General features: G+C 38.7%; 1 protein-coding gene across 4 annotated transcripts in view; it reads left to right on the top strand.

The window, feature by feature from the left end:
• Positions 1–1,268: 1,268 nt before the first annotated feature.
• The window catches only part of LOC125462717 (cleavage and polyadenylation specificity factor subunit 6-like), a 38,095-nt gene continuing 14,814 nt past the window's right edge, over positions 1,269–24,549 (top strand). Inside the window, exons 1-7 of one of the 4 annotated variants that reach the window (XM_059653368.1) lie at positions 5,108–5,120; positions 7,113–7,216; positions 10,015–10,200; positions 10,811–10,896; positions 15,793–15,938; positions 19,886–19,987; positions 21,744–22,308. In XM_059653368.1, the coding sequence (XP_059509351.1) occupies positions 10,865–10,896; positions 15,793–15,938; positions 19,886–19,987; positions 21,744–22,308 (845 nt within the window). In that variant the 5' untranslated portion in view covers positions 5,108–5,120; positions 7,113–7,216; positions 10,015–10,200; positions 10,811–10,864. Of the gene's footprint in view, positions 1,590–4,892; positions 5,121–7,112; positions 7,217–10,014; positions 10,201–10,810; positions 10,897–15,792; positions 15,939–19,885; positions 19,988–21,743; positions 22,309–24,549 lie in introns of those variants that run through there. The other 3 variants (XM_048552986.2, XM_048552985.2, XM_048552987.2) reach the window with 3 other exon arrangements.

The following is a 24,549-nucleotide window of genomic DNA, read 5'->3' as shown; positions in this document are numbered from 1 at the left end:
TGTACCCGGTGTGGCTTCATCTACATTGGGGAAACCAAGCAGAGGCTTGGGGACCGCTTTGCAGAACACCTCCGCTCGGTTCGCAATAAACAACTGCACCTCCCAGTCGCAAACCATTTCCACTCCCCCTCCCATTCTTTAGATGACATGTCCATCATAGGCCTCCTGCAGTGCCACAACGATGCCACCCAAAGGTTGCAGGAACAGCAACTCATATTCCGCTTGGGAACCCTGCAGCGCAATGGTATCAATGTCGACTTCACCAGCTTCAAAATCTCCCCTTCCCTCACCGCATCCCAAAACCAGCCCAGTTCATCCCCTCCCCCCACTGCACCACACAACCAGCCCAGCTCTTCCCCTCCACCCACTGCATCCCAAAACCAGTCCAGCCTGTCTCTGCCTCCCTAAACTGTTCTTCCTCTCACCCATCCCTTCCTCCCACCCCAAGCCGCACCGCCATCTCCTACCTACTAACCTCATCCCACCTCCTTGACCTGTCTGTCTTCCCTGGATTGACTTATCCCCTCCCTACCTCCCCACCTATACTCTCCTCTCCACCTATCTTCTTTTCTCTCCATCTACGGTCCACCTCCCCCTCTCTCCCTATTTATTCCAGAACCCTCACCCCATCCCCCTCTCTGATGAAGGGTCTAGGCCCGAAACGTCAGCTTTTGTGCTCCTGACTTGCTGCTTGGCCTGCTGTGTTCATCCAGCCTCACATTTTATTATCTTGGATTCTCCAGCATCTGCAGTTCCCATTATCACACCACAAGGAGAATGGCAACACCCCTATAAGTATCCATGCCTACAAAGAGAGGGCCCACACCCACATGAGGATCCACAACTCCACAAGGAGGACCCACACCTGCAAAGAGAGCCCACAAACGCTATGGGAAAACTTGCACCTACAAAGAGAGCACTCACAGCTCCACAAGGAAGACCCACACCAGCAAAGAGGACCTCCACAAGGGCACCCACAATCCCATATGGAGAGGATCTACACCCAACTCCCCAACCACTGTCTAGGTGAATCCACAAACCCATATCCCCACATGAAGGGCCCACACCTGCAAAAGCGACTGTCCCAGCATCCCACCATCCCCAAACCCAATTAGAGAATCTACACTACAAAAACCACACCGTCCTCCCATAATATGAGCATCCACAAACCACCACACCCACAAGGAGGATACACAACCCCAAAACGAGGTCCAACACCTGCAAAGGTAGCACCAACATCTCCACAAGGAAATCACCCACAACCCCACAAGTCGGAAACCTCACAAGGACAGCACCCACGAGGCGGACCCACACCTGCAAAGAGAGCAGCATTCCTGTTCCAGGTCACCCCACAACGTAAACAATATCAAAGCACCAGGCCAGGTCTCACTATATCTCCCCCCGGGGGACCAGAGAGAGAGAGAGAGCGCGAGCCTCTCAGCGCGTGCTGTTACGTCAGGGCGGTGCAGGGCCCGAACAGCCCCACGGCCCATCTCAAAATGGCGGCGCACTCGAACACGAGCGGCCCGTCGCTCCTTCAACTGTCGGCTGCAAATAAAGCGGAGGGTGAGATCCCAGCGCAGGAGCAGGTATCGTCCTGGTGGCTGGGTGTTTGACGTTTTTTTGGGGAGAGGGAAGGGAGAAAGAAAGATCGGATCGTTCCTCAGTGCGCAGCGGCCAGTCGGTGCCAGGAGTGACCGGGGTCCGGTGTAAAGCCGCCGAGGCCGAGCCGGGTCAGGCCAGCGGCTTCCCCCACAGCTCTCCCACTCCTCAAATCGCGGCTAAAGGTTCTTCAGGCGGCGGAAATGTTTACTGGGATCCTCCGGGTGTTGCACATTACCGAAATGAAATGGCAGCCGTGGGGTCGAGAGGGGGTGGAACAAGAACTATTTGCAAAGAGAGAAATCCTCGCCCCATCTTCACAGTAGTGTTCACTTTCAGCCTCCTTCTTACAAATAAAAACAAGGATTATTACACCCTGTTGAATTCATCGCACTTTACCTCCATTTATTCACGTAAAATTTGTCTTTGTAACAGTTGGCCATAATTGCAAGCTAAAACGCGCACAAGTAACCCCAGCGTACGCTTGTTGGCGTTTGGATGGTTTAGCCTCTCGTTCCAGAATGTGGGTGTAATGCATTGCCTCTGGCATTTTTCGTCTGGTCAATCTTTTTGGGCCCGTTATTACACACCGCTGTGGCCATCACATTCTGAGGTGGGACTTGAACCTAGCCCAGAGATAGGGTTATGACAACTACAGAGACGTTCTATGTAGAGATGTTATGGCACACGTCTCAAGCAGGTGGGACCTTGGATCTGGGCCCAGAGGTAGACACACTGCAACTACAAGAGTAGTTATCAACATTACCATCAAAAGCAAACGAGTTCACAATGAAACTAGATTTACAACTGTGTTGCAGGCTTAATGCTGAACATAATTTGTACTAATCTAATCAGGTAGTGGTCATTTGCCAAAAGTGAAATGATTTCACAATTTAAATATTACTTTGATAGTGTTAGGAAATCCCAAACAATGAAAAAGTACTTGGGAGGATGATCCACACAGTTGCATATATTAAACTTTGAAAGTATGGACTGATCTCTGAAGCATGGTTTCAAACCCTTTCCAATTAGCTGATGTAATTTAGAAATGATTTAATTTAGTTGTAAATGTGTTAATTCATTTCATTTTCAATATATAAATACTGGAATTTAACACTTAAATCATGTGTCACTGGCAAAGTGCAAGAAAAGTCAGAAATTGGCACTAATTTAAAGCACTCACTGAGCTGGTACAGACGTAATTAGCTGAGTTGCTTCCTCCTGCAACCTAATATTTCTGATTCAGTGAATTTAAGTCATGTATTCTAAAGCAGCTCAGCTTTAGAGTCATAGAGTTGTACAGCACGGAAACAGAGCCTTCGGTAAACTTGTCTGTGCTGACCTGATATCCTAAATTAATCTCATCCCATTTGCCATCACTTGGCCCATATCCCTCTAAACCCTTCCTATTTACATACCCACCCAAATGCCTTTTAAATGTTGTAATTGTACCTGCCTCCATCACTTCCTCTGGCAGCTCATTCCATACATGCATCATGCTCTGCATGAAAATGTTGCCCCTTAAGTCCCTTTTAAATCCTTCTCACCTTAAATTTATGCCGTCTAGCTTTGGACTCTCCCAGCCTGCGAAAAAGATCTTGGCTATTCACCTTATCCATGCCCCCCCATGATTTTGTAAACCTCCATAAGGCCATTCGTCAACTCTAATGCTCCGTAGAAAATAACTTCAGCCTATTCAGATTCTCCCTCAAACCCTCCACCTCCAGCAACATTATTGTAAATTGTTTCTGGACCCTTGCAAGTTTAACAACATCTTTCCGCTAGCAGGGAGACCAAAATTGAATGCAGTATTCCAAAAGTGGCCTAACCAATGTCTTGAACAGCTGCAACATGACCTGCCAACTCTCATACTCAGTAGAGTGTCTAATAAAGGCAAGCTTACCAAAAGCTGCCTTCACTACCCTGTCTACCTGTGACTCCACCTTCAAGGAACTATGAACCTGCACTCCACGATCTATTTGTTTGGCCACATTCCCCAGGGCCCTAACATTAAGTGTATAAGTCCTGCCCTGATTTGCCTTATCAAAATGCAACATTGCACATTTATCTAAATTAAACTCCATCTGCCACTTCTTCCCCGACTGCTGGTTTGTGATGTAGCAGCATGGTTCAATTCCTGCATTGGCTGAGATTACAATGAAAGACTCTCCTCAACCTCTTCCCTCACCTAAGACATGCTGACCCACTTTAAACCGCGATCAGTTGTCTCTGTAACGAGAGAGCAGCCCTATGGTTTGGTGGGATGGTGGTAGTTTTACCTTTTGTGTATTTAGATGATTTGTGGTATGTATATTTAACTTGCTTGATCAAAATATATTGAAACAATAAATGCCCCAGATGTAGTTGTAATTGAGGAATCCAATCATTGAGTATTTTTAAAAAAAGACAGGCATTCTTAAACAAAAACCTGAATCTAGTGGTGGTGGAAGTAGTTAATCTTTTGTCTTTATATTTCTCAGATCATGCAGATGAACTTTAGTAATCAACATTAAAAATTCACATTGGACAAAGTGAAAGGAAAAAGAATTTGCTGGCAAAACTTGGTAGGCCTGGCAGCATCTGGGCGAAGAAAGCAGTATTAATGTTTTAAGTCCTGCTGAGTTTCACCAGCAATTTCTGTTTTTGTTTCAGATCTCATGTCTCTGCAGTTGTTTGTTTTATTTATCTGCAAGGTGAATTTGGAACGGAAACGTGCGCAGAGGAACCCAATTCTTCTTCATGCTCATTGCTTATTTTTAGATGAGACATTGAAAAAATTGTTCATTTTAAAGTATCATTGTGTACAATAAATCAAGTAAAAGTAGAATTGTCAAATGCAGCCTCAGATGTTTAACATTCCTTATGTTGTGATGCTGTTGCAAAGAGGCCTGCATTTTTCAATATTAGGCTACTAGGTATGATATGTTTTGATTTGTTTGTACTTAAAGAACATAAGTAACTTTGAAGAAATAATTTTGTCTTAACTTATTGATCCATTTAAAGCATATTCTAGGACACCCAGTAATGATCCTGAGATATACAGATGTGTGTTGGAATGATATTACAACATAATGTTTAAGTAAATACTTGTCATTTTTCCACACTGTCAATGTTACAAACTGATTTGAAACGTTAGTAAAGACTAGTACTCTTATAAAAAGAGCAGCAGCATTAGTAAAGCAATAGAGGTCCTTTTATTACAGAACATTCTAAATATGGGCATATTCTACTATCCTATTCATTGAGGTATTTAGTGACAAGTGCTTACCATTGTTCTCTTTCTTTCTCAGCAGCTGGAAAATGAAAGTCGGGTCCAGATGGATTTATATGATGATTTGATTGGTGATATAATAGGAGTGCCTTTAAACAATGAGGTAGAACCTAAAAAGGACAATTTGGAGTGCACATCAAATAATATACTCGTCCCAATTAAAGCTGACCCTTCTAAAAGCTGTGATTCAGAATATATTGATGCACCACTTCATAAAAAACTTATGTTGATTGGAAATCTGACGTGGGTGAGCATTACTTTTTGTCCCTATGATATGACTACACAGCAGTGGTTTCATAACGTCAGATTAGCTGATGACAGGAAACTTGTATGTATTGCAGGCACTTAACTGGTCAACTATTTCTGTTGTGAGAATGTAAATTGTGAATAACTAAAATGTCCTGTATATGTTGTCTGCCACAGTGTATTACTAAGTATTGAGACTTCTAGTTAGAAAGTCACGGTTGTATTATTTTTGTTGGATATAGTATATTGCAAAGACAGGTTTCAAGAGAAGTAAAAAATGAAAGATCAAATGGAAAAGTTAAAGAATAAAAATTGCTTCATTAGGGTCATTTCAATATCACACAACTGTTATGCCTCTGCAGGAGGCTACTTACCATTGTTTCTTAAAATGCTTAGCATTACTTAGTGCCTATCCCCTGCCTTCTCCCCATGCCCTTGCACATTATTTCTATCCAAACATTCATCAAATGCCCTCTTGAATTCCTGAATTGATCGTGCCTCCGTCGCAAATCTGTTGGTGCCTCCATTTGCTTACAAGCTGTGTGAATTTTCTTTCTCATTTCACCTTTGCTATGTTTGCACATAATGTTAAATATATGCCCTTTCATTCTTGTTCTATTTTATAAGCTGGAATGGCTTCTCCCTGTCTACTGTATCCAGTGGCTCATGATTTTGTAACCTGTTTCAAATATCTACTGAGCTGCCTCCTCTGTAAGGAGAACAGTCCCAACTTCTTCAATTTTTCCTGACAGTTGAAGTTTCTCATTCCTGGAACTATTCTTGTAAAGTGCTTCTGCATTCTCCAGTGCATTCACATCTTTGCTATAATGTGGCTTCCACAATTTTATGCAGTACTCCAGCTGATGTCTAACACGTGGTTTATACAAGATCAATACCAGCTCCTTGCTTCTGTACTCGGTCCCTATTAATAAAGACAAGGACACTATGCCTTATTAACTGCTCACTCCGTCTGTCCTGTCACTTTCAGTTATCTTCAGGGAGTGAAGTTGACTATCTAGAATGGCATGGACCGGGGAGGATGTCAAGTATCTGATGCAAGGATTGCTTGTTTGGATCTGTGCAGAGAAGCATTATGGGAAAGGATGGGTGAAGAATCTGCAGTTGGGAGTTAAAATCATACTTTCTAAGTACTTTTGGAAAGGCATTTTTTTTCTGGAGAAGCAGAAGCAAGGGCATGGTTGGAGAAGCATAATGAGAGCTATTTCGGAAGAGAAGGAAACAGAAGTTGTGGTAGAATCATTGAGGAAACTTTAAGAGAAATGACTGATGAACATCGAGATACCTCAAGTGAATTAAATACTAGAAGTGTAAGGAGGAAAAGCTGAATGGTTAGGGCTGCAATTTCAATGTGATGATTTTTGCAGGAGAGTTTGTAGAAAGCATAGCCAGGTGAGGTGGCTTCATAAAGGAGTAAGGTATTTTTATCTCTCAGCCAAGTTTCATCAAAAGCTATGCTGCGATAAGGTCATTAATGACAAATCTTGTTTGCAAACGTTGAGGAAATGCAAAGGATGATTAATTCTTTGGCATTGTTTAAGATGGCAATAATAGATGGAATAATCAAGACTGGGAATGGTAATTGATGAACCCCAAGCACATATTCTGTGCCGAGAGAGCAGTGAGAGGAGAATGAAACTGCTTATTATAGGGCAATAGCAAATGAGAGCTTGATGTGCCCCTGGCAGAATGGCAAGCATGGCACATTAGGAAACTGTGCATATTCTTTTTATGCATATTTGATTTTTTTGTGCTTGCTTTAGTCTGTTCGATTGTGTTAAGAAGTATAATGTATATAACTTTCAATAGTAATGAAAAGAGGATCATTGATAGGTCTAATCTTTGACTTTTAAAGTAGGTATATTTAAACAAGTTCACATTTGGGCATGTATATTACAGAATAGAGAGCAAGTCTGCGTAACAGTGAAAAAGCTGCTATATTCTATTTATTCTAATTACTGTCTATTTCTTTCAGTGGACTACTGGTGATGACTTACTAGCTGCTGTTCATTCTGCTGGAATATCAAGTGTTGACGATATGAAATTTTATGAAGTTGCAAAAGGTGGTCAGTCTAAGGGGTAAGTAGAAAATTGTGCCAAAACAGATAACATTGAATCGATAGCAGTTGTTGTGGTGTGATCAAGTAGTTTAGTGTTTTGGGTATATAGGGTTTCATCAGATCTGTAGAAATGAAAGATTTTGATATTCAGAGAAAAGGTTGAGAGGAGATTAAGAACTAATAGAATAGCATATAGTTGGAATCAGAGATTTGATTCTAAGTTGATCTTTTACACCAGACAATTGAAGATAGGGCTAAAGGCAATGGAAAAACATAGAATGGATGAATCAGCAGTAACTAAACACTTAAAAGCACAAAAAAAAGCCTGTACCTGCTGGTTATTAAAGAAAAAACTATTAGAAACAGTACAGGTGTCAGCATCTGTGGAGGTAAAGAAAGGTTAGTGTTTCAGATCCTTTACCAGAACTGAAAGATGTTAAACTGATTAGAATTTGGAATATAGAAGCAGTCCTTGCACATAAGTAAAATAATCAATAACATCCTTCAGTTCTCCATCCAGTTCTATGATCTTCGTTTTTGAAAATTGACACTATTCCTTTGGAAGCTCAATTTAAGCTTGAGGAACAGTTTCGTACTTTGCTATCAGATACATTGCTGCTATATTGACTTTGTCAGAACTTAACAATACTAGTAGTTATGCATTTTTCTGGAGGATTGGGATGAAAGTAATTGGTTCTTTGTATTTAGTAGTTGGTATTGTCGTGCAAAGCTGTTGTCACAGAACTGTCTGCATTCTTGATGTTCGTCATTTTCCTTCTCCTAGGCTTTTGAGGCAGCTCCAGCTCTGCCATTTTCACTTCTGTCTGCTTTATTTCATTTTCTTAGCGATTCATGTTGTCTGTCTTATTATTTTTAAGTTGTTTGATTTTTCAACCCTTGAACCATCTCCCATTTCTCGTAGAAAAACATTTTTGGAGTTTATTGCATATGTCTGAGATTTTGTCATTCCTAAGATGTCTGTCAAGCCTGGTGGCTTTTGAAAAGTAACTCACCTGTACACTTGAAAGAATGATAAGACAAGATTTCACATTTTACACTTTTACTCTACAAATAACAGCCCTATTTTCTTTCTCCTACTCGAACTTTAAGGTACAAAGGGAAACATTCCCCTTTTATCTTTATCTCTTATTCTACTGTGCTTGAAATTACAGTCCTCATAAGCAAACAGATCCTTGTTTACCAAGTAGTAACTGCAAGTGGCTGCCACTAGGCATTTTGCTTATTCTTTGGAGCCTCTTAACCCACCTCCAGCAGTAAAGCTATTCTGATGCTTCATCCCCTGACCGGTGACCAAACAAAACTCAAAATACTGACATCTTCTTCAGATCAATATGTTTGATGAGAGACATTCAAACTGTGGTAACTCAGAAAGCCAAGCTGTCTTTTTCTTTGCTGACCATGCAGGACTGCTGCCTTTTTAACGTGTTAGTGGATTTTGTAGGGAAGCCCACAACCTGATCTCAAAAGCAGCTCACTCTGTCCTGTATTTGGCAATGCGAAGCTTGTTAACTTTGCAGCAGAGTGTAAACGCTACTAGTTGCACTCTTCATCTTTGAAGTAAATGGACAGCTGGTAGCAGAATAGTTTACAACCCGATACCTGATAGCCATTTGGGACTTTAGGAGACTGATTCTATATTATAAACTCAGATTGCTGGATTTGTCTCATGTAAGTATCCTACATCTCAGTAAACCAGTCTGAGCTGTACTTTGATCTTTAACAGTTAAACTACCTAGGCTTTCTATTCGAAAGACTGCAGAACAGGTTACATTTACCAAACTTTAAACCCACAGTCTCAAATTATAATAAATGTGGATTTTTCCACTTCTGCTACTTTTACATGCTTAAGTTCAGTTGCAATTGTACATTTCAGTGGGAGATTTATAGTTGAAATGTAAACTTATCTTGACAATGATACTTGACTCGTTAAATGTTTCCAGTAATTTGCTATTTTACATACATGTTCTGTTTCTCCATTTTTATTAACTTCTTTCATATTTCTTTCGGTTTTTTAACGTAATAACCATGCGTTATCAAATAATCTTACTTCCTTGAGCAAGGCTTTCCACCAATTCTTTACACTGTACTTATTTCTGTTTTTAATAAAATGTTTATTCATGTTTTTGTTTTGCAGTTATGCTGGAAGTATCCTATGCCTGAAAGAATAATTTATCTCTTCTTTCTACAAACTGTTTCTAGCATTCACTTTTTCTGTTGCAAAATATCCGCATTTGCTGTTTTTTCACTTTCCACATATATCTACGTTTTTGAAAAGGTGTTCTGCTTTTCACATATAAATTGGGCAAGGCTACAAAAGTTGTATGTGAAATATGATGGATGCCATCCTTACAGTTGTACATCCCTATATTGCATCCTTAACAAATCATTTAGCAATGTTGTAACAGGAGTAAGCCATTTAGCCTGTCCACCACCATTCAATACGATCCCTTCAATGTGTTTTACCAACTTCATCCCTGTAATCATGTACATCTCTAGTAATCAAAAATTTATCAGTCTGTACTTTAAACATACTCAAGACTGAGCTTCCATGGCCCTCAGTGGGAGAGAATTCCAAAGGTTCGCAACAACAAAATTCTCCTCATCTAGGCCCCAAATGGGAACTTCCTTATTTTTAAATTGTATCACCTGTATTGAGACTCCTCAACCAGGAGAAATGTCTTGCATGCATATACCTTGTCAGTCCCTTTAAGAATTTTGCAAGTTTCAAAAAGATCACCTCTCATTCTTCAAAACTCTAGAGAATACAGGCCCATTTTGCTCAATCTTTCTTCATAGGACAGTCCCGCCATCCGATGTCAAGTCTTGTGAATCTTTGTTGCGCTCCCTTTTATGGCAGTAATATCTTTCCTGAGATAAGGAGACCAAACTGCACGCAGTATTCCGGGTGATGTCTAATCAAGCTCCAATACAATTGAAGCAAGACCTCTCTACTCCCTGTGCTTATATCCTGTTGCTATAAAGGTAAAGTTCCATTAGTCATACTAATTCCTACTTTGAAAATATGTTCAGGAAAGAAAGCAAAATTGTTTAGTTTTCTACACTGGGGATTATGAACCAATTTTGTGAGTTGTAATTTTTTCAAAATAAATGCCAGTCTGGAAACATATTTCTCTTGTCTTGTTAAGACCTTTTAACCCCTTAAATAATTATGGCTGGAGTCATTATCATGGAATTCGTGTAAATAATCCGTATTTAATCTAAATTAATTGTCTTTATGGAATAATATGATTCATTGGGTTTGAGTTCAGAATAATTGATCTATTTATGAAGCAACTAATAACATCCAGAGGAACTGGAAAGGATTTGAAAGGCACATTAATTGTCTGTAGCAGTTTTCATTCGTCTTCGCATTTCATTCTTTTATTTTGCCTTAATCTGCGTGAAGTGACCATACACTTCCAGTTCTGTAATAAAAACAATTAACAAAACTAATGCTTCAGTTTGATGAAAATTTCCTCGGTGCTGACATAAGGTCATCACCCTAAAATGTTATATCAGTTTAATTTTTCACAGATGCTGGCTGACCTGTAGTGTGTTTCCAATTTATCCTGTTTTTGTTTCTGATTTCCAGCAGCTGCAGTATTTTTGCATTGATTTGGACTTGTGTCATTGGCTATATAACAGGATGGGATCGCCGATGGGCGACACAACAGTAATGTAGTGTCAAATATCTATTTTCTATGATTCTGCTGTTGATTCTGCAGTTGATTCTGCTTTGGTCTGCTGGACAAGTTGAATTAATTGTGTATGCTTTAATAATTGTGGTTTAACTCAATCATGCTAAGGTGTGGTATCTGCTAAGCAGAGCTACGCAAGCCTGTTTCACATAGAGAAAGCAGGTTATTTGTAGGATTAACATGATAAGTTATTTCTGTGCATGCTGCTCATTTAAAAGTAATACTGCAACTTTAATCTAGGGGAGCAGAGTTTTTTAAAATTTGGAATACTATATTTTAAATTTGGCATTGCCATTCTCTGAGCAACTGCATCTGTTTCTGCCCTTGCTAGCAGACAATGTTACTGAATTCCTCTTTACTAACTTAAATGTTGTTCTTCCAACCTGAATAACCTCCATTTGATGAATCGACACCTGCAGACCTATAAATAAATTTCTACCAAAAGACAGTAGGCCTAGAGGCAGTAGAGGAAAGTGATGGCCTAGTTGTATTATTGCTAGATTATTAATCCAGAAACTCAGCTAACGTTCTGGGGACCTGGGTTTGAATTCCACTGCAGCATATAGTGAAATTTGAATTCACTGGAAAAAAAAATTTGGAATTAAGAATCTACCAATGATCATTAAATTATTGTTGATTGTTGGAAAGACCCATCTGGCTCACTAATATCCTTCAGGGAAAGAAATCTGCCGTCCTTACCTGGTCAGGCTTATGTGACTCTATACCCACGGCAATTTGGTTGATTCTAAATTGCCTTCTGAAGTGGACTAGCAAGCCATTCAGTTGTACCAATCATTACAAACTCTCTTCAAGGACAACTATGGATGGGCAATAAATGCTGACCAATCAGCAGCACCCACAACCACAAATGAATTAAACAAATTCTGGATTTGGCGGGAGCTGCAATCACATTTGAGCACACAACATTGTAGTTATGAAATTTCGCTCTCAAATGTATATACAGGTGCGTGAGCAGTGACAGCATTTTTGATATCACTTCTTCACGGGATGTATTGACCATTGGGATTTTTCGTGTTTTTTTTGTTACCTCTATTATGGGAATAGTTCACTTTGCCTTTTCTTTATGTGGCCTTAACAGATCTGTTAAGAAGGTGGGTGAGGAACATATATTTGGATATATTGTGTTGTGTGTGAAATACAGAATCTTGGGAATTTGTTTTGCGTGTGCATAAACAAGGGATTGTTAGATAGGCCTAACTGAAGCAGTGGGGAGTCTTTCAAATATTTTTCAGCTTGTACTTCGCTGTATCATCCTACCTTTTGCACTTTTTGGATGAAAGATGCATGGGAGAATGTTTTAAGAAGATTGTTTATAGTGCATCTTTCTATTCCAGGGTATACTTGAAGGGAATACTACAGCTTTTAACAGAGAGCAGGAAAGTTACATGGGGAAAGAAGAAAATCTAGGGTTTTGATTGTAGATTTCAATAAGGAAAGATGGGAAAAGACTGTAGTGAAGTGTAAATGGATATAGATTGGCTGGGCCAATTAATTGATCGAGATTCTAAATGATGTCACAACTGTACATGTCCCAGAATTAAATCTGACTTGGTGGTTTATTTTCTTCATTGTTTATTTATCGTGATAGTCACTCATTGGAACATATTAACACAAAGCTGCAAATTTTCTTTAATAACAAGACAGATGTTTGTTGCACTAAAGAGTTTTCCAAAAAAAATCTAAATGTATACAGCAGTTAAAATTATATCAAAACACATTTAAAGTTTTAATCTGTTTCCCAGCCCTTTCTATCATCAAGATTCCAGTCCAGGGAGACAGTACTCCCATTTCAGCTTCGATGTTGCACTTAAATGATTGACAGTTTTTTTTAAACCAGGGCAGTGAAGACAATTCATTGAATCCTTTCCTTTCCAAATCTGCCATTGTGAGCTCTTCACAAATCTGAGGGCCTAAACTTACCTAGTTCTAATAATCTCTAGATCTCTAACCAAGCTGTCCTGGCTTGAAAATTTCATAAACTGAACTGTTATGCTGAAGTGACTTGTTCCCAGAACCTGACCTGAATTCTCCTTCTTGGATAAAAAATAAACTCGCTTCTCAACTCAATATTGACGTTTTCTGAACTGAACTAAAACTTGTTTATGAGAGAAAGTGGGAACTGCGGATGCTGGAGAAAGTGTGGACACAGCAGATGAACACAGCAGGCCAAGCAGCATCTTAGGAGCACAAAAGCTGACGTTTTGGACCTAGGCACGTCATTAGAAAAGGGGGATGGTGAGAGGGTTCTGAAATAAATAGGGAGAGGGGGGGAGGCGGATCAAAGATGGATAGAGGGGAAGATAGGTGGAGAGGAGACGGACAAGTTAAAGGAGCGGGGATGGAGCCTTTAGAGGTGAGTGGAGGTAGGGAGGGGATAGGTCAGTTTGGGGAGGACGGACAGGTCAAGGGGGCAGGATGAGGTTAGAAGGTAGGAAATGGAGGTGCGGCTTGTGGTGTGAGGAGGGGATAGGTGCCAGGCAGAACAGGTTGGGGAGGCGGGGACGAGCTGGGCTGGTTTTGGGATGCAGTGGGAGAGGGCAGATTTTGAAGCTGGTGAAATCTACATTGAAACCATTGGGCTGCAGGGTTCCCAAGTGGAATATGAGTTGCTGTTCCTGCAGCCTTTGGGTGGCATCGTTGTGGCACTGCAGGAGGCCCAGGATAGACTTCCAGATTCTTCTGAACTGAAAACAAAGCTAATGATTTTACCTGTTTACCCTACTTGTTGTAAACCCAACAGTATAAACATTATTCCATTGATACCCTGGGGTTCACAGCCACCTGCTCTGACAAAAATGCTGAATTTAATTACTGTTCCAGAAGGACTGTCTGACCCTTTTTGAACATTTGCTTTCATCTGAATTCAAATTCCGTGAGATAAAATTAAGAAATGAATTGTCCAACTTTAGCTATATTCTTTACCGTATATCCTATAGTTCATTTTGATTAGGTCAGTTCTGTTTGATTTAAAGAAATAAACTCCCAATAATGGAACATTAACCGTGCACTTTTGTAGGTCTAATGTTCTTAGCATCATGGATTGTCTGTACTTAGGAATGCAGTTAATGAAAGGTGAATTCCAAGTCTGATCTGACCTGCTATAAAATATTTTATAAAGTCAACAGGCTAGGTGGAGAAGGAATATCATCTCTTAAGAATAGAGACTTGATGAATTTTGGAGATCTGTGATTTGTAAAATTACAGAAATCAGTTTTAACAGGCCACAGTTCCACACAATAGTTTGTTCTCAAATTCGCTATAAAGCTTAATTCTTATACGATCAAATGCTTCCATCCCAATCAATTCCTTTTCTCCAAAATGTAACTATAATATTGATACTTCTTGCAAAATGCAGTCCCTGTTTTTCCTTGCCCAATTGCAGATGCATTATTTTGAGACCTTTTTTAACAGAGCAGCCAGTTTGAGTTTGTGATAATGGGAACTGCAGATGCTGGAGAATCCAAGATAATAAAGTGTGAAGCTGGATGAACACAGCAGGCCAAGCAGCATCTCAGGAGCACAAAAGCTGACGTTTCGGGCCTAGACCCTTCATCAGAGAGCTCTCCTAGCCAGTTTGAGTTTGTTTTGTAGAACAGTCCAAATTGGAAAAGAGACAGTATTAGCCAGAGTAGCAGTCTGTTGAAAAATTAGAAATTTTAGAAGTGGCAAAGACCATTAGTGATTCTTTGGGTGTTCAAGAGTTCAAAAAATGTAGTATGAACTCCTTTTTACTTTCCTCCATTTTGCCACCAAAAAACTGCTTGTTCCCCTCTAAATTCAGTGGCATTTCCCTGTGGAAATAGTGTACAAATAAATGATATATTGCTCATTTGCCAGTCTCTGTGAAATGTAAAAGCATAAAATAGGAAAAAGAGGAAGTCTTTTAGCCTCTCGAGCCTGTTCCATTATTCAGCATAATCATGTGAATAATCAACTGAATACTGTATTCCTGCTTTTGCCCCATACCCTTTGATCCCTTTGGCCTTAAGAACTATATCTGTCTCCTTGAAAACATTGTGTTTTGGCTTCAAGTACTTTTCTGTTTCTGAGAATTCCACAGGCTGTATCTCTGGGTGAAGAAATTTAGATTGTGAAGTAATAATTGCTAATATCCAATATTTAGGATTACCTGGGACATTTTACCAAGTATTACTTTCAGTAGAGGTGAAAATCATAGGCAACTGGTCAGCAATTTTTATGCTATGTTCTGTGGACCTGCTGCTGATATAGAGCTTTAAGGCAAAAGCAGGTTACCAAAGGGAAATCTAAATCACTGGAGTCCAATAATTCTGTCTATCTGAAATGGCCTAGAAGTATGAAGTGTTACTATGAAAACCTGAAGAATTAGATTCTACATTTGAATTAGTTATTTTTCAGTGCCAAATAGAATAGTGGCATTTGGAAAGCGACACTGACTTCAAATGAATAGACTTAACTTTCGATGGCACATTTTGTTTATATCTACTACACAAGCAAGAAATTTCACATCATTCGATGCAATTAAGAGTTGATGCACATGATGAGATTGCTTTTTTTTCTTGAAGGTAGCAGCATTGTGTGCAACTTGGCCAACAACTCTTAACCATGCATCTGCGTCTCACCCGAAGTTGTGCATGTGAAAAGACGATTGCTATTAATACTGACATTATAACAACACTGCATTATCCAATTCAGCTAATGACTGCATGAACACCAATTTGCATTTATGTCAAACCTGTAACATAGAAAGTCAGAGACAAATGAGTGTTGCAAATTAGCTATGCCCACACAAGTATTTCTGTCTCGTGCTCTTAAAAGGTAAAGGTATTCATTGAATTTCTTATTGTGGACTTTAAAAACTAACTATGTTTTATAGGTTTGCTAGTGTGACGTTGTCTTTGAAAAGTGATATACAAAGATTGCTAAAGATTCTTCCAAAAAAAGAAGTTCATGGAAGGTACCCAGATGTCCGGCATTTTACGAAAGCAAATTACCAGTATTTTGAAACCCAGTTCATAAATGGTGAGTTTTCTGAAGGTTAAGCATTTGAAATCCTGGCCAGTTGGTATCTTAAGGAATAAACATTGAAAGTACTGGAGAAGTTCGTAAGTTCCAAAGATGAGTCATATTGGATTTAAAAAGTTAACTCTGTTCCTCTTTCCAAAAATGCTGCCAGACCTGCTGAGTTTCTGCAGCATTTTTTTATTTCAAATCTCCAGCATGTACAGTACTTACCTTTTAAATATGATAGTTTCAGGAGTCTAGTTGATGGAGTAAGCTGTAGAACTTCTAAATGTAGAATGATATTAGACTTACTCTTGTACTTTTTCATTTATGGTAGTTTTCCTGAAGCTACTTCACAGATCATTTCTCTTGGCACAGTGATAAGACTGCAGTCTAATGTGACCTAGTGTTTCTGGTTATAAGGTTTTTTTGGTTCGTAGACATATCATTTTAATAGATTTGCCACTCATCTCATTCTAAATTGAGTCCAGTATAAATTAGAAATGAACGTAGGAAGCTCTCAGTGAACAGCTTAGTTAAGTTGGTAATCTGCTTATTGTTGGGATAGAGTTCGTTATTTTGAAATCTGGGAGAGAATTTGATTAGATTGTAGGTTGATGCTGTTGTGCTGTTGTTAAACTAAGACCCTGTTTCTTGCTCATCGAAATTAGCATATTACAGTTTGTAAAAGGGGAAAGTCTATTTGATGGGATGACTGATATCTTCCCTCAACTAGCACTTATTTAAGAAACAACTGATCATCTTTTACAAAATGTTGCAGTTTTAACTCCTTGTTCACATAAGCTACTGCATTCCACTAAAGAAATTATGGAGTGCTGAGATATTTACACTGATTTTTTTTTTACATAAAATACATGTACATATAAAACAAAATTCTCCTGCCGTACGTGGTCTTAACTGTGACTTAACACTGTTTGGAATTATCTAACACTTGCTGTTAGAACCCAACCAATGTGAAATTAATAGAAGATGAATTCTAAATCCTTACCGATTGTTCAGTTTGCAGGTTTGTTGAGTATGTGCCAGTTAAATTCAGGATGTTTTGTACGTTGTTAGTTATAATTTAATGCAAAACTGTGAAGTTTAATTTGGAGAAATGTGATGTAATGTACTTTGGAATTAAACGGATTTTGATATAGTGCAAAATAAAGGGAACAAAAACCAAAAGAACTGTGGATGCTGTAAATCAGGAACAAAAACAAAGTTGCTGGAAAAGCTCAGCAGGTCTGGCACCATCCGTGAAGGAGAAAACAGAGTTGACGTTTCAGGTCCGGTGACCCTTCCTCACAACTCAGTGTTCTGAGGAAGGGTCTCCGGACCCGAAACGTTAACAAAATAAAGGATACTATTCTAAAAATTGTGCGGGAGCGTAGAGATCTCTGTATATATTTATGTAAGATATTAAAGGTGGGAGGACAGGTAGAGTGAACGTTTAATAAACCATACAGTATTTTGGGCTTCATAACTGAGGACATAGAGTACAAGAGTATTTCGGTAATGACTAACCTGCGTAAGACATTGATTAGATCCCAGCAGGAATATTATCTACAATGCTGTAACAGCTCGAGGAAGCATAAGAATGCATTGGAGAGCATGCAGGGAATGTCTGTGAGAACGGTTTCAGGGATGAGGCCCTTTAGTAATGAAGAAAGATTGGAAAGTTGGAACTGTTTTCTTTGGAGAGGAGCAGCTATGAGGAGATTTGATAGAAATTTTCAAAATCATGAGGAATTTGGACAAGGTGTAGTGGGAGAAACTTCTCCCACCGTATAAACAGACCAAGAACCAGAGTCTTTTAACAAGCAGAAATGCGAGAAACAAATCTTTTTTCACAGAATGGTTATTTAGGGTATGAAATACACTCCCTGGAAGTGTGGCTGAAGCAATTTAATTGAGGCACTCAAAAGGGTGTTGGATGAATGTTTAAATGGTAACATTATTTAAGATTAAAAGGAAAAGGCAGGAGGCTGACTTTGAGCATTTTGACTTAGCGACAACATAGTCCCAAAATGGCTTCATTCTGCACAGAAAAAAAAGTGTTAAGATTTTGTGATTGAGGGACTTGATGGAACGTAGCTGTCACAAGATCAGCATTTACTGTTTATCCCTGTTGTCCTTGAGATAGTGGTGGTAAGCCACTTTACTGAATCACTCAAGGCAAGTCAAGATGATATGTGTTGGAAGGGAGCTTGCACGTGTCATTGTTGCTCTACCTAGGTCATAAATTTTGAAGTTTGAGAGGTGAAGTGCAACAGTACATAATGTAGGTGTGTACGCTGCAGATAATGTATCCCAGTGGTGGAGAGAGTGAATATTTAAGGTAATGTGGACAGGAGAATTCCAGAACCCAGTCTCAGATTGGTTTATGTTATACTGCATTTTCAATTGTAAAGATATTTGGCTCTGGGAGACCACCAGGTAATCGGTGGCTCATTTCCTATGCCACCTGCTGGTATGACTGAGGAGTGCAAGATTAGAACTTTAAGGTTGAATGTTGAAGTGTTTCAGCAAGAATGGACTCAAATGTGAGGATGTGTGAAAAACAGCAGAATTATTTGATCTGTTGAATCAGAAAGCTTCATTATAATAGGGAGAACACTACAGACAAGAAGTGGAAAATAAAAGGTTTTGAGCTAAAGGGATATTAAATTGGATAAAGGATAGAGATACAAACTTCCAAAAGAATGATTGTTCATATTGCAAAAATATCATCGTTGGGTAGAATGTTTCACAGAACATCAGAAAGAAAATTGGAGAGTTAGGGAAGGAAACTGCCATCCTTACCTGGACTGGCGTACATGTGACTCTGGACCGAAAGCAAAGTGGTTGACTCTAAACAGTCCTCTGGGCAATTAGGGATACGTAATAAATGTTGCCTAGAGTTAGACCCCTCCCCCAGCTAATGAATAAATAAACATGGAGGAATATGGTGTTGTAGCCAGAGACCTGTTTGGTTTAGACAGGATTGACAAATTTAAACTTACTGGAATAGAATGATGGAATAACAACATTAGTATTGAATCTTTAATTGTGCCATAGCAGTATACATGAAGGGTTGTTTGTGGCAGACTGGAAATGATCCATTATCTACATAGTATTGGTCATTTACCGTAGAAATTTGGCAAAGGGAGCGAATTTCTCAAAATCTGACATCCATGCCCGCTTCTTCAAAATTCCTTCAATCTCAAACTTTTTTAAAAAATCTGTAATTGTTTCAACTTATCCTCCTGCTTCTACTCCAACAATTTGTTTAAATTGTGATAAACTAGAGTAAGATCATCACTAGGTTTTTTATTTTTTGCCCATTTTAATTGAGTGATAAAGAATGGCCATGCTTTGGTTTTTTTTATCTATCCAGCTGAAATTTCAGATGGGATTTCAGTTTAAAATCTTATATTGCACCTAAAGAATCCTGCTACAACAATACAAACTGTAGTTGAGTGCGACATTGAATTGTCAGCCTGTATTATGCGCTGTATTTCTGGAGCAGGACCTTATCCCATAACCGTCTGAACTAGAGGCAAGAATGTTACAAATGATCCAAAGCCAGCTGATTTGTTTAGAATTTTTTGTTCAGTTTAAGTTGTATTGTGTCAAGAAAGAGGACCAACCTTGGAAAAGGTGCAGCAATTCTCTGAGGTGATTCTAGGAATATGAGGTTTTAGATAAAAAGGAAAACAGGAACTGAAACTGCCTTTGCTAGAAAGAAGTGAGGAACTTGGATTGATATGCTCAGAATTGGGAACTATTGATAAAGCACTTAATTCTTTTTGACAGGGATGTAGAAATAATGGCATTGCAAGTGACAAGTAGGTACGTCTGAAGCGGCGGAAGATACAACAATGTAGGGAAAGAGCAGGGAGTGGGTTATTTATAGATTGCTGGTTGTATTTCTTACTGTTCAAGGTGTCTGTTCCATCTGTACAATGTTCTGCATCTTGCAGCAATGGAAAAATCAAAGTTGCATTCAGCACACTGTGATATTTTTGGTCGCAATGGAAATGACAACCAATTTGTATTTGATCTTGCAGAAGAAGGATATCCAGGTATGCTCTATATATTTGCATATTATCCATGTTCTAATATCGTTATTTTATGTGCCTGGTCTGCTTGTCTGTATGCTCCGACCCTACATTTTCATTTGTTTCAACTCACCAATCACTCTCCTAGAAGAGATAATGCTCTCCTAGAATAATCTTCTAGAAGCATTGGTTGATTGTTGACATTTGGTTGTAAAAATGTTCGAAGACTACTTAGTCATGGGGTATCACAGCCAAACAGAATCCTGCTCTCTGCAGCATGTACGCACGATGCACGAAATTGATTCACTGCAGTTGTGTTGATTCATTCTGTCCTTCCTTGATCAGATACTTACACTAATTATACTGAAGTACTTTTGCTTTGGCTAAAATGAATGAAATATGTACAGACGAGAGATTATTCTTGGTCTCTTTCAGTTTTGTGGATATTTTTAATAACCTTGATCAGGCATGCAATTACACCTCTACAGCGAGTTGGACTTGGAACTTCTGATCCAGAGGCAAGGATTTACCACTGCATCACAAGAGCCCTTTCCTGTTTTTGGATTGTTACTTTCTAAATAAAGTTACTGAGCTAGTGAGGATGACTAATTAGCAACTCCCATGAAACTCAATTCCATAGTCATCTGTTGTGTTCTTGAATTCTTGTATTCCCAAATCTGACCATCCACAGTTCACTGTCCCCAAAAAGTGAAAAATTGCAATTCTCATGTTTCATTGGCTGAATATCCAATAAGTGATGAAATCATACAGGACCAAATAATTTTGAATGTTTTGGCTTTGTGATTATTTGGAAAATAAAATGGCATGGAATCAGTAGTAAGTTATTGAATAATGTCCCAATAATCAAACTTCTATATTACAGTTTATCTTATTATATATTTCTTCCAAAAAATCTGCCAAATTGTTAATAAATGCCCAGTGTTGATGTATTCTGATCTAATACATTTAGCAATGGTAGTTATAGACTTTACAATTTCTACACTGGAATGCTTATTCTAAGGGCATTGCACAAACATTATACAAGCAGAACATTGACGATGTTTGTGATATATATGACATGATAAATAGCCAACTTTCACCAAAATTTATTTTCCTCCAGAAGTATCAGTAAAGAATTGAATCTATGCAAAAATGTTCTGTTTTCATTAAATTTATGAATACCTTGGAGCTGTTTCTTAAAAAAAACACATTAAATTTAAGAGCTGGTTAAATGCAGGCATCTTTTTCCATGAATCGTGTGAATGCTAAGATCATAGAAATAGCTTTTGTGAAAAATTTACCACTAAAAGATGAAATTGCTGCACAATACTGATAATTTATTTTCTGTTCCTCAATTGCTGAGAAGGGATATCTTTGTACTGGTGCATGTTGGATTAATGCTGGTAATGTCAAATCACAGTTGAGTTAAAGAAAATCATCTTGTAAACGTTAAGTATTATACCTTTAATATAGATATCAACTAATTGACTTTCAGTGCATTGCTAACCCAAGTACTGCTCGTAGATCTAGCCTGTGATCTTTTTACAGAAACGTAACTGAATTAATTTCTTTATCAAATCAGTGAGTTACTTCACATTTGGTATGTTTGAATTGTCAGGTGGTCTTGAATGAATGCAAGCCTTGTTAAGTTATGTTGTTGAGATATGTCAATTATTTAGTTGAGTGTATATCCTGTGAGTTCTAAGTTCTGATATAACAAAGGTTACATTTGGTGATGGTTCCAATTTGATACCAATTTTTTAAAATTTCTTTTGCAAAGACCCAGTTCCGTGGCGGATCCAGCAGAAGTTTTCAACGTTTATAAACCTTCGTTCATTGACAAAGGATCCAACAGTCCCAGACAAAACCTTTCCACTTTTCCCGCATTCATCAATGAGACAAATTGCTTCACTTGTTGAAACTAAACTCCACCATGGTTCTACACCATTTTCAACGAATAATTTGTTACAAAACTTAACTTCTTTGGCTGTACCACCTGTGAACATATCAGCAGCAAGTATTCCATCTCCAGTTCTTAATGCATTTCCCCATTTTTTTTTCAAATACTTAACTTCGTTGGGAATACCACTTACGAACATCCCGGCTCCACTTCTCAGTACATTTCCAAGATTTTTATTACAAAGCTTACCTACAACGCCAATATCAACTGTGAATGTTCCAATCCCAGTTCTGAGTGGATATGGGCTAAGTCAGATATCGCAAGCTTGTTGTGTTAATCCTGCGACATTCATAACACCAACAATAACTGGTCTTTCTACCTTGGACAATAATAAGACTCCACCTGTGTATAATACATGTCATAAGGATTACAAGTTATCAGGAAGGTGAGAATTTGAGTGCTGATTTGTGTTAAATTTGTTCATTGTCCAAGTTTTTTTACAGATTTGTGAAAACAAAAAAGTTGTTGCTTTCAGTCATCATTCTTATGCATTTGAAGAGCAATTTACAGCCCAGTCAATCATTGAAAGTTATTTGTGCAAATATAGGTTTTTATAAATTGTTCAATGCTCAAATTACTTATTTTAACATGAAATGGCGAGTCATACATTTCATTTTTGTCAAAATCAGCTGCATGCATAATAACCTACAAAGAGTCAAAACAGCTTTGTAATAGAAAGGCCAGAGCTGTATAAGATGGCGCAAAACCAAATTTTGATTAGGAAAGAACACCAAGTTTTTTTCTTCAAAGTATTGCAAAGTTTGGCTTGTTTTATTGAGACTGTTTTTTGTGCTTATATTTGCTGAATGTAATCACGAATGCATCAGATAAACATTAGGAAAATGACTATATTTGAAGCAAAGCTTGAGAATAGATTCAATTCAACTGTTTCCTCCTACCGTTTGCAATGTGTTCCTGCAGTTGCTTCTAAAAACACTTTTTAACATCTAGGAATGATGGAGAATCTTAGCTTGTTCCTGTGTTGCAAGGTTCTATCAGCCTGTCATGCTTCTGCAGCTTTATGAAATAACCATACAATTTAGTCATCCTCTCACACCCTATCTTTGACTGCATAACACTAGAAACAAGTCTTCTTCAACGAGCTATGTATGTGCCTTTTGAAAAATGCTACAGTATCTCTTTTCATCCTTTCTCTGGGTACCTACTAGATGCATTTCCACGTAACAAAGACTGCTGTCTTGTTGTATTACATGCCTCAAAAACTTTATTATCACTGTTGAATTTTCACTTGATTGTCCTTGCTCTAAAGAAAACATGCCTAACTTTTCCAATCTCTCTATATCCATGGTATCATCTGATAAATCACTTCTGTATCCTATTCGGTCCTGACATCATCCCTGATGTGCAGTGTCCAGAGTTTATACAGCAGTCTTCAGCTAAAATTGACAGTGATTTGTCAACATTAACAATATTGTGCATTTAATGTTCTTCCCAAAACACTTCACAAGGATGTTTTAAACAAAGGGTGACACCAAGCATGTAAAGAAATATCGGGTCTGATGCAAAAGCTGGGTCAGAGGTTGGTTTTGAGAAGTTTCTTGAACGAGGAAACAGAGAATAGTGAAGGAAGTATACGTAGGAATTTGGGGCTGAGGCAGCTCAAAGCATGGATATCTGGTGGAACAATTAAAATCAAGGATACGCAAGAGCATAATAATTCATTTTTGTTGTATCTCAGGAGGATTGTGGGGCTGAACGAGATTATTGATCAAGGCCATTTAGGAACTTGGAAACAGAGATGAACATTGTATCTTGTAGATAGTACAGATAGCTACTATGGTCTATCATTGGTGGAACGAGTGAAGATATAGGTAGTAGATGGGGCTCCAATAAAGTGGGCTGCTTTATCCAGGATACAGTTGAGCTTCTGGAGTATTATAGGAGCTGTGCTTATCCAGGCAATGGGAGTATTGCATCATGCACCTGACTTGTATCTTGCAAACAATGGGCAGGTAATGTGGAGATGAGAGCTGAGTTATGCCAGAATTCCTAATCGTAATACTTTACATGGCTGGTCCTGACCAGTCAATGGTAACTCCATTGAGTCCAAGATCTTGATAATGGGACGATTTGGTGATGGTCACTCCACTGAATGTCGGGGAGATATGGTTGGATTTTCTCAACCATTGGAGACAGTCATTGTCTTGCAGTTCTGTGACTTGAATGTTTGTTGCCTATTATCCCATTTACTCCAGTTTTGCTTGAGCTGCTTGTTACCATACTTGATTACTCTAACTTTCATCTTGCCACTTGAATTTAGCTCTTTTGTCCATGTTTGGACCAATTTTGAAATAAAGTTGTGGTGAGTGGTTCTGGTGGAACTCAAACTGAGGACTAGTGAGTAGATTAATACTGAGTAAGTCAGCTTGATAGCACTATCTGACCCTTTGCATCACTTTGCTGTTTGAAAGTAGAATATGCTCATGTCAGTAGAAAGAGTACAAAAGGCAGATTATTATCTAAACAGAGAATGACTGCAGAATTTCAGGGTGCAAAGGACTCTGTGTTCTAGTGCAGCAGTCATAAAAGATTATGCAGGAAAAGCAAGTAATTGACAAGTCTAACGGAATGCTATCCTTTATTGCAAGAGGAATTGAACATAAAT

The sequence above is a fragment of the Stegostoma tigrinum genome, chromosome 21 (assembly GCF_030684315.1).
Source record: "Stegostoma tigrinum isolate sSteTig4 chromosome 21, sSteTig4.hap1, whole genome shotgun sequence".
NCBI lineage: Eukaryota > Metazoa > Chordata > Chondrichthyes > Orectolobiformes > Stegostomatidae > Stegostoma > Stegostoma tigrinum.
The sequence above is the reverse complement of the archived record's forward strand: the minus strand, read 5'-3'. Positions and strand labels throughout refer to the sequence as shown.